An 18,140-nucleotide genomic window follows, 5' to 3' on the forward strand; every position below is an offset into this window, starting at 1 on the left:
GTAAGCTAAAATTTTTACTATATTAATAAATCAAACAAGAGAAATGACTATAATCTGTCTTCAAGCATTTGCTGAACTTTTTAACAGTCAGGTTCTACAAAGCAGAATATTATCAAATTGATTATATGTTTATTACTTCACTGGAGGTGAAATTAAGTACCACGGGGTACAGGTGCTGACAACTTCGATTGTTCTGAACACTGGGTTGACTTCATAGTGGGGTGTTGTAGTTAGTAGGAAGTTGCATTCCAACATATAATTTTAATTGATCCCTACGAAATTCTATTCAATGGAGCATTTATCGGAGCATTGTCTTAATAAACATGTTGAGAACAACGTGGTGTTAAGCCCTCACGACACATAAGTCTCATAAATAACACACTTTGATGTTGTCAGCGCCTATCCACTGTTTAATCCATTGACTAAATTTATCCTCTTCCCTATTATTCTTATAGTAGATTTTTTCTTCCTCAAAATGAAAGCATTCCAATTCGATATTCCAATAGAAGAACTTAAAACGCAAAAGCAAACCAGCAAATTTGCTCAAATTTGAGTAAAAGTTTTTCCAAAGCCAGCAATAAAATGCAATAATGATAGTGCATACCAACCAAGTAGCAACCAATATGACAAACTGCCTCCAATAATGGTGACATCACATAAGCACAGAATGCAATGGACATTTGAATGATGTCGAAGTGACATCATGCAGTGTTCCCATTTGCATTCGGAATCGATTTCGTAAAATATTTGTACGTGGACATCTAATCATTACGGGCAATGCACAAGTCATTGTGTGCGGCGATGCATCATCATGAATGTGCCGCAGTGTCAACGGAGGATGCTAGGCAAAAGCCATATCAGATGTTGTCCTACAAATTCCAATAAAATTCATGCTACTTAAGCAGCTCAAAACCATTTTTGATTCTTCCACATTTTCACATTTGCGTCACGAAATGTGTGATTTTTGGCATTGGGCCGCAGCGAGGTGCAGCACATCACAAACCGCAACAGCCTCACAAAGGAACTGATGATATGTCATCCTTTTAAAAACTGTTGGAAAATACTGATTATAAAAATGAATTGAAGCTGAAGTTGTTATAAAAAATTAAAACGAAACGCGGTAATTAGCCATCAACCAGTCGGAAAGTTCGTACAATAAGTGCGTTTGGAAGAGCAGACAGGTGGCAACGCTGTGGTCATGGCACACCTTTGTGCGTTCACTTAAAACACAATGTCCAATTAGTAAATTAAACGTATGTCGATGGTCATCAATTCATATATAGGTAATGCGGTTATAAATGTTCCATCTGGTAAGCACATACCACAACAATATATATGCATAAACGTATACTATGTACACTTGTGTGCGGGAGTGTATGTAAGTTGTGTTTCTGATGACATTTGCTTGCATATGTTTTGGATGTCGAAGAGTCATTTTATTACACGGAATTAATGTACTTACAGGAGTTTCAATTAAAGATAGTTAAGTAATTAACTTTGAAGGCTGTACATGTCTCACCTGGCACAATCAATGGCAATTGGGAAAATAATGATGCGAACTAAGCAACACAGCACACGCCCACGAGCTCATTTCATATTAATTGATTCCGAGTTCGCAGCCAATGTTGAGCTACAGAAACTGTTGAAGGACAATTTTAATTCAATTTAAGTTTATATACTCGTGCAATATAAATTTAATAAGAAAATCGGTATGCTTAGCTTTCAGCAATACATAGATTATAGATCTTTATCGATGTTTGAAGACATCAAGAGAATTCGAGCACATCTCAAAAGTTTTATTCATGAAAAACGATTTTTAGCCACCGAAGAGGTGATTGCTGTCAAGAGGGATATTTTTTTCAAACCTATCGAAAACCATTACAGAGATGAAATCTATAAATTGGAGGATCGTTAGAGTAAGTGCGGAAACTATAATTATTTAGTTTCATTCTATGAACTTATTAAATAACATTTTATATTGAGATTTTTCATTAAGAAAATTAACATCAAATAAAATGCACAGTACTAAAATAAATCGTCGGTTTACTTGTAACCAAACTGAGGTAAATCATTATTATGTTGAAGCTGTTTTGAGCTAGTGTACTTAAGCAATTATACTCTTTTTTAACTCGAGGTATTTTCAAAACCCCCCTTTACACCTTGACTGATTATTGTTTATCACTTCATCAGACTAAACAATAATTGACCTCAGATCTGCATACCTCCCTGAGGAACCCGTAACCACGGTTGCCACTTATGGTACTTTAGTACCAAAATTGGTATTTTTTTTTTTTTCGTTTGGTACTCACGTTCAAAAAATGGTACATTTTTGACGACCCAACTTTATTGTGGATATTTCCAATTAATTTTTTTTATAAATGCAACTTTGCACTATTTTATATTTTGTTCATTTATAACACTATGAAAAACACAGAACGAGAAAACAAAAAGGTTTTTTACAGAAATGGTACCTTTTTAAACCAATTTTGGTACAGAAAAAAATTTTCAAGTGGCAACCGTGCCTGTAACCATTTTGAGATTTGATCACGCGGTGTTGGTAAGTCTGTCAGTTTTCTCAAATAATTTTAGGGCTCTATGCTTTAGGTATTTTTTGATGGGATCAATCTTTATGTGTCTGAGGACGCCATTCGTCCTAATTTACCATGGAACTTTGAAAAGTCTTCTTAGAGCCAGGCTTTGTGAAATTTCTAGCATGTATTCCATATTAATGCTATTGAAAAGAATTTTGTAGAATAAACTTAATTACGGCACAAAATTTCTGTGAGATATTGTTATAGCTTATAGCTGGCGATTTTAGTTCCCTACTGATAGATAAGTCCATTTGTCAGTCAATTAATACTGATAAACTCTGCAGTATCAGAGATTATATGTGTAATTATTGTATCAAAAACATTCGCAGCACAAGAGTTTCTACTCAAATAATTTTTTATGAAACTAATTTTCTCAGTATTTATTTATTTCTCAGTATTTATGAAACTAATTTTATATTATTTATATGAAGATGATATAAAAATATTGTAGCATTCCATCCCTACTTAAGGGGATATCACCTTTAATCACTTCTACATATCGAAACACTTTAAGCCATTATGGCTAATTTAAATGTAAAGTTATTAAATTTAGCTAACTATATGTAAGGAATTATATAGGGTAGAGAAATGCAACTGCAATATTAAACACACTGACACCAACAAAAATAGAGTGCAGAGTTTATAAGAAGCCCTTCATATTACCTATATCCATCCTGGAAACAACTCTAAAGTATGTAACTATATTAAACATAAGACAATTCTTTAATATTATGTTCAATAATTTATATAGCATTGAAGTTTTTAAGGAAATGAGAATTAAAAGTTTTAAAATGTAATGAACTAATGTCAGTATTTAACACTTGAAATATTTTTATATTTGGTTTTTCAAATCTCTAAGATAATGGACAAACCAAACTAGATTGTTTAATACAACCGAAATTATTGCGAGTGCCGTAGCGGTTATAGAATCCGCATCACCTATCAAATAACACATTTTTGTAAAATATTTCAAAAAATTAAGAACTATTTTTGGGAAATATATTTTAATTTGACTTTTGTATGCATTTCCAACAACTTTATAAAATGCTGATCTTCGACTTGAGATTTTTTTGAAAATATAAGGTAAATTAATGCATTCGGACAGATTTTGGTAAAAAACGACTTTATCACCTCCGACTTGGCTATAATTTTTTTACGAGTTCCTTTCATAAAATAAGAAGACCCGGGAAAAATTTTGAAATTTTTTTCAAGGAGATATGGACTCATGTAGTTTTGAGAATTGGCATCGCAGACTCATTTTTAAGCGGCCATATCTCAATACCTATAAATGTTTTAATACTAAATATAAATAAAATACAAAAAATGAAAATTCTCGGAATACATTTAAAGAAAAATTTTTTTTTTGCTTCACAGTTAAAATCACAACTTTAATATAAATAATCTTAATTGTTTAAACTATTTCTTAAAAGTTCAATCAATTAACTGTAAAACATAATAAAATTAAAGTTTCTATCATTTATAGATCTTGGGATATGGTGTTATAAAAATGTGTCTACAATGCTAATGCTCAAAACGCGATGGGTTCATATCTCCTAGGAGAAAAATTTCAAAATTTGTTCCGAGATACGGATCCTCTTATTTCTTGAAAGAAGCTCATTATAAAAAAATTTCAGACAAATCGAAGATGATTAGGTCAAAAAGATGCCGATTTGTAAAAAAATGACCCATGTCCATTTTTCTGAACACTTTCTGAAAAATCTATTACAACTAGGGAAACAATTTTTTCCAACTTAAAGCTATATTCACAAAACATAAAATCAACAAGTAAAAGGAATTAATATTTGGTAGAACCACCTCTCACCTTAATTCCCGCATTGATTCTGCAGTTTAATGGTGTACATTGTTTTATTTTTTCACAACTTAGTGGCACAAATTTCCAATCGGATTTAAATCAGGGCTGTTTCCTGACCACAGAAGCACTCGAATTCCCTCTTTTAAATGAAATTATTTGCCTTTAATAAAAAAAAATTTTTTTTTGTTGATATGTTATATTTTTTAAGCTTAACCATTCCATCTACAAAATGTAACTGCCCTATTTACGAAAAGGGCTCATATGTAATTGACACAGTTTTCTTTGTGTAATTCTAATTAAAAAGTTCGTTGCTTATTCGACGGAGGTCCACTGCCCTCATCGGAATCGAACAGGTTAAATTTGCTTTCATCTCACCAGGTAATCTGTCTCCAATCTGCTTTAATCCTGATGGAGTTTAGCCCATTGCAAGCAAGGTGTTTTCATTTTATGCCTGAGAAATGGCTTTTTGCAAGTCCTTTAGCAAATAAGCCTATAGAAGAGTGCCGCCATCCAACGGTTTTAACTTTTATTTCAAGTTCAGTTCCATTTTTTAGCTAAGTCCATAACTTTAGTTTTGACTTTAGCAGTTTTGAATGAAGTTTTTGTATTGAAAAAAATTAATACAACAACAAAAACTCCAAAATAGACCAGATTTCGTGATGGCCACACATTTTTAATTATATCTGAGAAGTTTAGATAATAAAGTCATAAACACATTTTAAAAATGTGCAAGATTGTAACACCTTACAGCTGTATTACTGCACTAAATTCATATAACAAGATGGAGAAAAAAATGTAGATGAAGTAGCAAGTATCTCTGAACTGATTTAAATTGGATTTGAATTTGCGGAGGCTTGAAGAACATAACACACGGAATTATTTGGAGTTCACAGAAAAAGTTTACAGGTTGAATTTTTCATGAATTCATCTGCTATTTATTTTTCGACTAAATCTATAGTATTGTGTAAAATGTTTGAAAATACATTATTTATTGATCCACGGCATAGTCTTAAGTGTTTACCTATTTTATTATTTAGAATCTGTTTCTTTCATTAAAAAAAATATTCGAATTTTTTGTTAATCTCGAAATTATACCGTAAGTACCATATGAATAGCAGTATTTTAAAGTATTAAACAGTTTAAGTATTATTTACTACTTTATGGTTGGCACTGTATGAATTACATTATCAGTAATCCATTTGTTTCTATATGCACTACTTACGGTTTTAGTATGTGTTGGTACCTTAACTAAAAACTGTGTTAAATGAATTTAATCCCTTCCGATTAGAATTTTGGATGACTTTTTACACTAAATGAATTGGTACTCATTCCACTTCTCTACTTGAAGCCGTGATGCACATAGCGAGTAATTTTCACTACTGCCTTGACTCTTAACCTCACTGTTGCAATTCTTTAACCATTCCCTCAGTAATCATAGAAAGCGGCAATATGAATTTATAATTATTTTTCAAGCCAAACCAATGAATATTAATTATTACAATAAAAACAATAACAACAACAACAACATCAACAACAACAGCTACAACCACAATAAATAATGATAATGATGTTGGTGTATGAATTCAAGTGACTGCAACAGTTAATTATGCAGAATAGATTTTTCATGACATATGATATGCATAAAGGACCCAGTAGAAAAAGTGGTCTTCGAAGACATTGTCTTCAAGACGGTCTTTGATACCGCGTCCGCATGTTCAAGCAAATTTGCAAAACAATTGCTCAAAACATGAATGTAAATACTCTTTCTTTGTTTTCTCTCTCATTTTTAGTGTTCATAGCAACGTATTTGAATTTTGCCTCAGATGACGCTATGTTTTATAAATGAAGTGACGCAATAATTTTGAAGTGTAGTAAATAAACATTTGTGAAATAAATATTAAAAAAATCAAAATGAATAAAGAAACAAAATCATTAAACTATGAAATATTAAAAAAAAAGAAATTAAATCAAAACAAATTAAATAGTGACTTAGTTCCTGGAAAATATATTGATATTAATATTGAAGACAATAATTCCAGTAAAAGTTGTTTAAGAAACGAAACAAACGATGTTGAAAATAAAAAAACTAAAAACACTTGTGAAAAATTAGCTGTTATATTTAAAAAACACAGGATTAACAGGCGTTGTGGTAATGATATTTTAGAACTCTTAAGATCAGAAGGTTTAATTGTACCAAAATCCTCTTCAACGCTTTTGAAAACATATAAAACTTCAACAATTGATGATAGCGAAATGCTATAAATTATTTTATATTAGTTTTAGTTAATTTTAGATATGCTAAGTTATATTAAGTTAATTATTTAAATTAATTTTCATTATGTTTACTAGTTTTTACTAGTTTATTATTAATATCTTAATAAAATTTATAATAATTTATAATAAAATTTTTAATTTACTTCTAACACTTTTAATTTTGAATGTAATGTAAAAAATTATTATATAAAATAAATAAAAGTACAAAATACAATAATTTCTTTCTACTTATTTAAAGAGAAAATTGAAATTTATTTAAAATTTAAAGAGCGAAATAAAAGAGTAGAAATAAAAAAAAAGGGTGAAAAAATTATATGAGCACTGCACTAAGAGCGCACAACTTTCTGTCGAATGCGTCCGTTATGCAAGACATGGTCTTCGAGACGGTCTTCGAGACATGTACGCAAAAATTCATTAAAGACATTTGGCTAATTTGTATGAAAGTGTCTTCAAAGACCGTCATACATTTGGATCGATCGGTCTTCATGTATGTATCCATGTCTTGAAGACGTCTTCGATGACGGATCGATCCGTTTTCTACTGGGGAAGGCACACAAATACAAACACACACGCACACACATGTACCTACACACAACACATACAAGCCCAAACCCAAACGCATTTGCATTTGTGGTTATTTGTATGTTCACGTGAGTGTCAGTGTGTAAATGTGTGTTGCGGTTTATGCCCTTACAAAAACTGATATAATTTATATTGCATTATTATTTATTGTTATTATTATTATTATGTGAGTACTGTTATTGTTGTTGTTGTTGTTGCTGTTGCTGTTGCTGTTGTTATTGCATTACAATTTTATTGGAGTTGTTTTAGCTGTTGTTTTTGTTGTTATTATGTGTTTTTTTATAAATTGTTTTTCATATGTTTTTGTTAGTGTTCGAAATGTTCCAAATGTTCACAGTATTTCCAGTGTTGTGAGTGCGACATTTCGGATTTTATATCAGTTGGCAACGTGATACAATGTTGCGCCTTATAATTGAACTCATTCCGAGCAGCGTGCGTGCTCAATCTTTGCAACCAATGCTGAACAACAATCACATTACCAATAACAACAAGAACAACAACAACAAGAACAACAACAACAAGAACAACAACAACAACTAAAATAAAATAATAAATAAATGTGTAAATATAAAAATCATTTAAAAAAAAATTTTATTAAATTTTTTCAACACAAATTTTCATATAAAACACAAATTTCCTGCTGCATTTATATTTTTTTTTTGTTTTCTTTTTTTTTTGTTTTTGTTGCCAACGATTTTGTTTCATTTTTGCTGCAGCCATAAATTAAGAACGAGTGTTGAGCGGCGAGCAACGAGCGACGAACGACGAGTTTTGAGTTTCGAGTAACAAACAAATAGACTAACAAACCAAGCCAAACCAAACCGAACTAAAGGCAAACCCAACCAGAACGAGTAAAAAGTAACTAACAATTTGATTGTTTTTATTGATAATAGCTAACGCGCCTAAATGTATGCAACGTTGTGCAGTGATTTTTTTGTAGCAGTTTATTCTGTATTTCATTTTGCATTTTATTTACGTATGGGTATTTTGGGTATTGTCTACTCTTCTCGTTATTTTTTCATATACTTTTTCATTTTCATTTTAGCTTTTGTTTAATTTTATAACATTTTTATGATTATATGTATATATATATTTTTTTTGTTTTCGGTTCTCTATTTGATTCTTTTTTAAAGAACAATAGAAACAATGCAAAAATGCATTACGAGTAAATGTGAAAACAATTGAGATACATTAACAGCAGGAAAACTCCAACTCCAACTACAACAAACAAAACTATAGAAACAATTGCTGCTAATGTTGCCTCAATTCCATTGTCCATTCTTATCTGGCACGGAATATGTGTTTATGAATACGTGTGCTCACATTTAGTACCGTAAATTATGGTCGGTAACAACTCATGGTCTCTGTGATTCAGAAGAGTTTGCATTTTATTCCATTTCAGTTAGGTTCGGTTTGGCTTGGCTTGGTTTGGTTTGGTTCAGTTCAGTTTGGCTTGACTTGGTTCGATTATACTTATATTTCTCTTCTGTGCCACTTTGCTTTGGCTTTTCAGGGGAAATATCTTTACAATTCAAATGCATTAATATTACAGATATAATCCGATTTTGACATCATTGTTCTCGAAATATTAAATGCATATATGAGTAAGTAGATACGCACATACACATACAGAGGAACATAATTTTCATTTATTTCAATAATACAAACGAGCTCCCATAATTCAGCAAATTTGCAGAGCTTTGGGTTAGAAGGAGAGTCTCCCTTTCACATATAATTATTAAATTTATTTTGATTGATGAATAGAAATTAATATGTTTGATGAAGCTAAACAACAGAATAAAGTTTCAGTTTTAATTCGTATGATACTAACTAAACTATACGACTCAATCCATAAAAACAAAGAAATAGTGATTCAGGATATTGCTCTTCTTAGCAATTGTAAATTTAGAAAATCTTCTACAAAAGTTTAAGCATATGCTACAGATAAAATAACATGTAAACACACAAAGAAATCCAATCTCACAATAATTGTTTAACTTCCTTAGGTGCCAATTATAAGTTACGTATTAATATTATGTTTTAGTATATTTACTTAATTGATACCGACTTATGTCTTAAATGTGTTTGGAAATTACTTTTAAATTGCAACAATTAGTTAAAATATAAACTATCAACTGAAATGCAACATTTAAGAGCTTAGAATTTACTAAAATTCCATTCATTCTTCCATTTTGGTTCTTACTTCCGCATAAAACAGCCACCAGGGATAAAACTATATCTAAAAATACAGCTTTAATTGATTCCCGCTGAATTTAATTCGGATGGTTATCAGCACAGAATATCAATACGCGTGTTAATAGCACCGTGATGTTGAACATTGACGGCAGGTTATCATGTTTATTAACTCTGAACTTCTTCTCTTGCAACAATCACTTCAACTATGCACTATAGCATGGAATCTACTGTCTGGGGTGTTTCAAAATGCTGTAAGTAATAGTAATTATAACTATTCTGTAGTTGACTGCAGAATAGGCAGTAATCAAAAACGCATTTGAAGTAAATACAACCGACAACATTGACAGTTTATATTTAACTAAATTTTGTTTACATTTCATTATTTAAGATTGCTTAAACTAATGCAAAACATACTAGATTATAACACTTTCTCCGCCCTTAATTTTTGACAAGGTTTAAGTTTTCCTGAAATCGTCGGATTCAAATCGAATTACATCCTTCCGAATACGACCACTTTTTCGAAGTTGAACTACTTCGGTAGAACGTTCTTCACTAGGCATTAATGTTGATTGGCTAGATGAAGGCGGTGTGGCATTGATGAAATTGATGAAAATTGGTTGTGAAGAGAGGTCAGAGCTACTTCTAGTTTTAAGCTGATTAACGTGACGTTTGATGTAACCAAAAGATGTGTTCACTCGGTAAACCATTTTACCAAGTTGTTTCACAATAACTCCTTTTATCCATTTTTCCCCTCTTGCGTAGTTTCGAGCGAAGACGGGTTGCTTTAGACTGAATTTCATTTTCCGTTTCGAAGCTTCAAGGTGCTTCCTAGGCGATTCAAACAGTTGACTCAACAAGGTACGAACAGGCCTTCCATGTAAAAGTTCTGCAGGTGATTTACCCTCAGCATTCGGCATTGCACGATATGTTGCAAGATATTTTGATACAGCGAATTTGAGAGACAATCCATCGTCAATGTTTTTCTGAACAGCAGTTTTAAAAGATCTGACGAATCGTTCGGCTAACCCGTTTGAGGCTGGATGAAACGGCGCTGTTGTTATATGTTTGATGCCAAGTTTTGAGCAAAACTGTTTGAATGCTTCAGCTGTAAATTGCGGACCATTGTCACTTACGATGGTTTCTGGTATACCTTCCAGAGAAAATATAGAAGACAATGCTGATACGGTGTCAACCGTTGTTGTTGTAGATAGTTGTACAACGAACGGAAATTGCGAGAAAGCGTCGACACAAATTAGCCACATTGAATTACAAAATGGACCAGCAAAGTCGATATGTACTCTCTCCCAAGGTCGATCAGCTTCAGGCCAGCTTAAGTATTCACGTGTGTGAACAGGATTTGCAATTTTGCACACATCACAATTTTCAGTTAATTGTGCGATGTCTTTGTCAATATTAGTCCACCAGACATGTTGTCGAGCTAGCTGTTTCATTCTCGATACTCCCCAATGACCATCATGAAGAAGTTTAAGAATTTTCTGCTTAAGGGAGGCTGGAATGACAACCCGGTTGTACTCCGTCTGGAGGCAAAGCAAATTGTTGTTTAGTATTAAAGCAAAGCGATGATTGAAAAATGATCGAAGATCAGCATCTTGAGGCATTAGCTTTTCAGGCCAACCGTTTGTAACGAGAAAATAAACGCGGCGAAGAATTGGGTCATTTTTGGCATGCTGACGAATTATTTCAGCGTCGATAGGTGTGTTAAGTTCATTGATGTTGAAACAGGATTCTTCATGATCAAAAGTTTTATCTTCACCAACAGGTAAACGAGATAAAGCATCAGCATTTCCATGCTCAGTAGTTTTACGATACCGAACATCATACTGATAAGCCATTAGTATAATAGCCCATCGCTGTAAACGATGTGACGTCATCGACGGCAACTGATGAATTGGATTAAAAATGCTAACAAGAGGTTTGTGGTCAGTAACCAAGGTGAATCTTCTTCCGTATAAATATTGATGGAAACGCTTGACTCCAAAAACGATAGCTAGTCCTTCCTTCTCTATCTGACTATATCGTCGTTGATGAATGTCGAGAGTTTTAGATGCAAAAGCAATAGGCCTTTCTGTACCGTCAACGTACGTATGCGAGAGCACGACTCCTATGCCATAGGAGGAGGCATCTGTAGCTAGAACCAACGGTAAATCTTCCTGATAATGTGCTAATTGCGCTGCATTGAGAATATGCGTTTTAAGAGCTATAAATGCTTGTTGTTGTGCTGTACCCCATGTGAATTTAACATTTTTTCGGCGCAGCATGTTGATTGGCGCGGATAATTGCGAAAAATTAGGTATAAAATTATGGTAGTAGTTTACCTTACCCATGAATGCTTCTGCTTGCTTTAGATCTTTAGGCGGCTGCAGGTTTTTGACTGCTTTTAGTCCTGACTCATCTGGCAATATACCTTTTGCACTAATTTGACGCCCGAGATATTCGATTTTATCTCGCAGAAAGAAACATTTTTCTTGCTTGCACCTGATACCATTTTGTTGCAAAATACGAAGTACTTGTTCTAGGCGGCTGATGTGTTGTTGGAATGTAGGTGCGGAGATGATGATGTCATCGAGATAATTACCGCAACCTTCTACGCCTTGAAGTAACTGCTCAAGATATCTTTGGAATATAGCTGGAGCGCTTGCAATTCCAAACGGTAAACGTTGGTATTGGAATAACCCAAGTGGAGTGTTGACAACCATTATTGTTTTTGCTTCATCGTCGAGTTCCATTTGTAAATACGCGTCCTTAAGGTCGATTTTTGTAAAATGTTGACCGCAATTAATTTTATGGAAAAGACTTTCGCGTATGGGCAAAGGATATTGTTCAATGTCAATTTGCGCATTGACTGCTTGTTTAAAATCCCCACAAATTCTTATGGAACCATCAGCTTTTGGCGCTAGTACAATAGGCGAAGCCCATTGGGAAAACTTCACAGGTTTCCAAATACCCGCATTTGTCAATCGATCGACTTCTTTCTTGAAAAGTGACATTTGCGAAAATGGTATTTGTCGGCTTTTGTAAAATTTCGGATGTGCATTTGGCTTTAAAAAAATACTGACCTTAAAGTTTTTTATTGTGCCAAGAGCTGGTTCAAAAATATCACCATATTTCTTACACAGCTCGCTAATTCTGTGTGATTCACTAACTGATTCACAGTTACAAATTTGTTGAATCTCAAACCCGAATTCTTTAAATAAATCGAAACCGAATAAATTGTTACAGTTTTCGACATCCACGACAACGATTACCACTTCCCTTTCTTTTCCGCCACATTTGATATCTACGCAAAGTTCACCAAGCACTGGAATTTCATTTTTGCCAAAACCAAATAAGGTTTTTGTACAATTTCGCAACTTTGGGCAATTTAGAGTTTTGAATGTTCGCTTATTTATTAGAGAAACTGTTGCACCAGAATCCATTTGGAAAGACACAATTTTATTACAAATTTCCAAGTCAATGTAATTCTTATTGCTTTCAGTTTTTACAATACCTGTTAAACTGTTAATTGTTTCAACAGTACCAATGTTGTGACTTTTACGACGATAATCCTTCTTCTTGTTTTCATCACCTGAACTACGTTTGTTGTTCTTGTTTTGTTTTGACATGCACACTGGCGCAATATGTCCAATTTTGCTACATCTATTGCAAACAGCATTTCTAAATTTACAGTTTTCTCTTGCATGAGAGTTTCCACAGCCAGAACATGATTTGAATTTTACTTTATTATTGTTATTGTTGAAAACACCCGGTTTTTTTATAATTGTACCAACTGAATTAACAGGCATTGAGTTTTCGATCGTTTGTTCTTTAATTGTTGCCACCGTTTTAGTGGTTGTTTCGTACAATTCTGCAATCTGCAAAACATCAGCAAGTGTTGGCTGGGGCTTTTGGAACGCAGCCGTGCGCACTGCATCGTGAGGTGTACGTATAATAATTTGGTCACGAATCATATCATCCACGAAATTGTGTAAACAATTCTGGGCTGAGCACGAAAAGTTACACTCTCTTGCCAATCCGCGGAGATCTGCTACCCACTCTCTGTATGATTGATGTGGCTTCATTTCCCTTTTGAAAAAATCGTAACGTGCAGCGACCACATGTCGTTTCGACTGGAAATGATCCGTTAGTTTTTCCGTTAAATTTTCGAAAGATTGTTCTTGTACTTTCGTGTTACCGAAAAGATTTTTTAACAGCTCAAAATTTTCTGTGCCAATCCAAGACAAGAAAAATGATTTTTGTTTTTCACTGCACTGAACTGAATATGCTAAAAAATGTTGGTTAAGTTGTTCTAAATATGATTCCCAGGTTTGCTGTTCTTTCGAAAATTTGTGAAATACTGGAACAATGTTGTTATTTCTTTCAGATACACCAGCAGCACCTTGTTTTTGAAACATTGAGTCCATCCACTCACGTTGTTGTTTCAGTAAATTTTTTGAGAACTCTTGTTGTTCTTTAAGCAATTGCTTATAAATTTCACTTTCGCCCGGCATGATTGTATTTAAAATTGAACGGTACGAAATAAGCGTGAAAGCGATTGAATACTTGCAGATTTTTATCCTCGTCGCCAACTGAAGTAAATACAACCGACAACATTGACAGTTTATATTTAACTAAATTTTGTTTACATTTCATTATTTAAGATTGCTTAAACTAATGCAAAACATACTAGATTATAACAGCATTGACAGATTTTTTTAAAAGGAACCTCTTAAAGCAATATGTACGCCTTCAATCGTTAGAGAAAAACATAAATTCAGTGGGAGGATGCCTCAAACCTTAGCTTTCAGTGCTATTAAAGAAAAGCCGCAAAAGACCATCATATCAACAAAAACTAATTATTTAAAACTTAATTCTACAACGAAAAGCACCAATTCCTTAGAACTAATTCGATAATAAAATACATGAGGTTACTGATACCCGACCGCCTGGATCCTTTTACTTTTTTTGAACTTTTTCAGAAAGAAGAATCTATTTCATTTAATTGATGATATTGTAGCAGAACAATAAAATTTTACTTCAACTGGATTTCATATGAACTAATCCAAGCTTAATTGGAAGAGCTATTTGCTTTCCCTCTGAATAGGTCCGAATAGGATGATGAGGCACACTTTTGAATTGTGAGTGTTGCATTGCTGCATAGAAAAATAATTTCTACTTAAAAGTTTCAATGAAAATTCTTACAATATTCTTGGAATAATGGAGGAATAATATTAGGTAAGAAATATAGATAGTAAGAAGCTTAGACTTAAGAAAATATTGCAAACTTTTCTGCGGCTTAAAAAATATTTCGTTATTTTCCATTCAACAAGTATTCTATTGCGAAGTACATAAGAACTTTATTCTATTAGTTGAGAGAAACAACCACTATTTCTAGATTGAAGATGGAAGGTACAATTTCCGCAAACTTCCGCAAGCCACAAGCTAAATGGAGATTTTATATAAAGATCTTTTCTTTGAATCGTAGCAGAGTGGCAAAAGGTGAGTACTGATATTTTCTTAAATTTATATTCGCATTCATTTCAGGATTCTGCATTTCAAATTACTATTAAATAGTTCCAAATGAATTCAAAAATGTATCCAACCACAACACACAAAGAACCAAAGCTAAACAGCTTAAAAATCGAAATGCCACAAATTAAGAAGCAAAAAGTGTTCCTGATGCAGAACTATACACAAATGTGTTTTGGGTAAGGAGTTTGAATAGTACATCCGAGTAGAGGTAAGAAGTGAGCTTTCTAAAAAAAAAAATTTGAAAAAGTGAAAAAACACTTCCAAACTTGACTGAACTGAGTTGAAATATTTGGTTTGTTGCAATCTGTACGAGGTAACTCTGCACCATGACGAAAAGTACGACTAGGAAGATATCTGGGGTTATTGAGGATAACTTCAACTAGAACAAGAATGTAAATTCAAACTTTGTCGACAGATGAATACTACATACAATCCGTTCAACCGCTTCAGTTTCCATACTAACTTCTATTCTCTTCTGACGGTATTGTCGCTGGCGCTGATACTGGTGCTGGTGCTGATGCTGGTGCTAGTGCTACTTTTCAGGTGCAAGGAACAGTGGCTTGTGGTGGTAATCACTGCATTTGCCGCAATTTGTACTTTTCCGTTCTTCACTTTATTCTCATTTCTCTTCCCAGAAAATATGTTTAACTTATTTTCTGTTTACTTTGGGTTCCTTTTTTTGTGTTTTCTGCATGTTTCTTTTTTGCTGGTTGCCTTCTTTTTCACTGAATTGCGTTACGAACTAAGTTGGTTGACCAAGAAATATAAAAAGGTACGAAATGAGAAAACAGCACAAGAAAAAACAAAATGGAAGCAACGAAAAAGGAATTAATTTATGGCGTAGTGAATACGGCAAAAGTGAAGGATTAGCAGCACATCTGTACGCAGAGCATAGAGTTGCGAAAGATGAGGTTCATTAAAAGTGATGGTAAGTGCGATAGAATGCGGCAAATTAGAGTAGATTAGCAAAGTTACACAGTCCAACTGAAAGCAGAGTTCCACTGCGGATGTTTGTTTTGCGAGTTCGGTAAATGAGCACGAATTTCCTGACAGCAGTGGCGGTCGATGCAGCTGCAATGCCGAACTCGTCTCAACTAAATAAGTTTCTGAAATTGCTGCTTAATTGCTGAACTTCCTCACTTACCGTGCTCATCCCTCAATCATTGGAAGTGGAACTCTTCAGAGGTTTTCACAAAAGTTAATCGCTTATGAATTTTTATAGGAAATTTTATATTTTGTTTACTTTTTCTTCAATGCGAACAGTGTTTTCATGAATTTCAAGTGTATGTATGGGTCAATTGGGTCATCGAGGTAATGTGAGTTCCATTTTAATCAAAATTATTCTATTGTCATTTCAGTAATCCCTCAACTTCTGTAACCTCTTCACTTCTATGAATCCTTAATTAGTTTACTTAAGGTAATAAGTAAATGAATCAATCGCTATTTCTCATAAAAAGTGAGAATTTTACACATTTCTGTTCTTATTTTATAAAATGCAATTATCATATATAATAAGTTTCCTAAAATTAGTTTTATTTTAATTGAATTTATTAGAGTTACGACGGGAATAAGAACTTCAAGTCTGTCCGCAAATATGTAAGGGTTTAATTGCTTTTATATACTATAAAGTAATATGAAATCTGACTCCGGGGGTTCATATATTGTAGAGGTTACATCTTTTTCATTAAAGTCAATTTTTGAAAAAGACCCTAACTAAATGCCTAACTAAACTATTATATCAAATCATTTTCAATTGAAATAGCTAAGCAACCTTATCAAATCTCAATAAATGGAATACGAAGAATTGTGTCAATATTTGTATAGCACCACTAATTTTTACTGCAGGAATCTGTATTGCTGCATTATATGAGTATTGTCATCAAGCTTGGTCATACAAGCAACATTGGGTCTTTGCCTGCATCCGACCTTAGCTACTCTCCGTCTTACGTTTCGTTATCGTACTTCAATTTTTCATGTTCATAGTCGTAATGGTTCTCTTAACAAATCGTTGTATTATATGATGGGTAGTTATTGCTTGCACTTATTATATGTCCAGCAAATCGTAACTGATGCGCTATTGATTCGTATGGTAGTTTTAATATCTACTTTCTTCCATAACCCCCTTTATTCGTTATTGTATCATTTTATTCTTATTTGATAGTATTCGACATCATATATTTTTTTTTGTTTTTTTTTTTTGTGTAATCTCTCAACAATATCCGTGTATGACTCTCTGCATCGGCTTCCCTATAATGTTTTCTTAAATACTGGATCATGTAATCTTAAGGATTCTTTTAATTTAAATTTAATAATGATTGTTATTATTCATCATTATCAGCAACAAGAATCTTTCAATATAGATTGAACTGACATCTTAACAAAGTGAACCTTTTAAAAATTATTGCAACACCCACTTTTTCTTAAAAACGTACTTTGAAGCGTTTAAACTTACTCTCTGTGAATGCCCAAAACTGAAAAAAAGCAATCTAATCTAAAACTAAACATTTGAAGACTTTTAATAACTAAGCATCGTTAAAAGCACCAGAACTCCTTTACCCTCACCCGACGGAAACCCTAATATTAACAAAATGACTTATTTGATTTAAATTGGCTCTGTTCTGAACTGATTTTTTCTGAAATATTAAAACAATTTACTTAATGTAAAGGTAAGAAAGAATCTTATGCAGCGAAACTTAAATCGGATAATATATCTAATGTATCAATTACAGTGAAACCTATAAAGAAACAGTTAGGTGATGACCCAAAGAAAGACTTGAAAATAAAAATTAACTCATCAGAACCAAATATGGAAAATAACGGTTTTCGAGCTAAAAACGATGGCAGAGTTATTATTAAATATGTTACTTTGAAAGAAAGTGAAATTCTTGCTAATGACATTAGAAGAAGTTAATTGATCAATATATAATCGAAACACTATCAAAACATAATATTGTCACACTGTCTTATCACAACTATCATCATTGCCGGAAGTAACGCTCTACAATTTTTTTTTGACAATGAGAAATAACAGGAAAGGTAAATTGGCTTTTACACTCTAACTAAAAGACATTTCTTAATTTGAAAAATACTATGAGATGAGCATAATATCAAAAGGGGTTGCAGAAGGTGGAGTAAAATTAAAAACATTTAAAAAA

General features: G+C 32.9%; 1 protein-coding gene across 1 annotated transcript in view; it reads right to left on the reverse strand.

Annotated features, from left to right (window-relative positions):
- Positions 1-9,911: 9,911 nt before the first annotated feature.
- The window catches only part of LOC119688178 (uncharacterized protein K02A2.6-like), a 46,677-nt gene continuing 38,448 nt past the window's right edge, over positions 9,912-18,140 (reverse strand). The window contains exons 2-6 of the mRNA XM_038102862.1: positions 13,241-13,636; positions 12,534-13,192; positions 11,960-12,449; positions 11,064-11,881; positions 9,912-10,994 (exon numbers count right to left, since the gene is read on the reverse strand). Coding sequence (XP_037958790.1) covers positions 9,912-10,994; positions 11,064-11,881; positions 11,960-12,449; positions 12,534-13,192; positions 13,241-13,636 — 3,446 coding nt within the window. The remainder of the gene's footprint in view (positions 10,995-11,063; positions 11,882-11,959; positions 12,450-12,533; positions 13,193-13,240; positions 13,637-18,140) is intronic.

The sequence above is a fragment of the Teleopsis dalmanni genome, chromosome X (assembly GCF_002237135.1).
Source record: "Teleopsis dalmanni isolate 2A chromosome X, ASM223713v2, whole genome shotgun sequence".
NCBI classification, from domain to species: domain Eukaryota; kingdom Metazoa; phylum Arthropoda; class Insecta; order Diptera; family Diopsidae; genus Teleopsis; species Teleopsis dalmanni.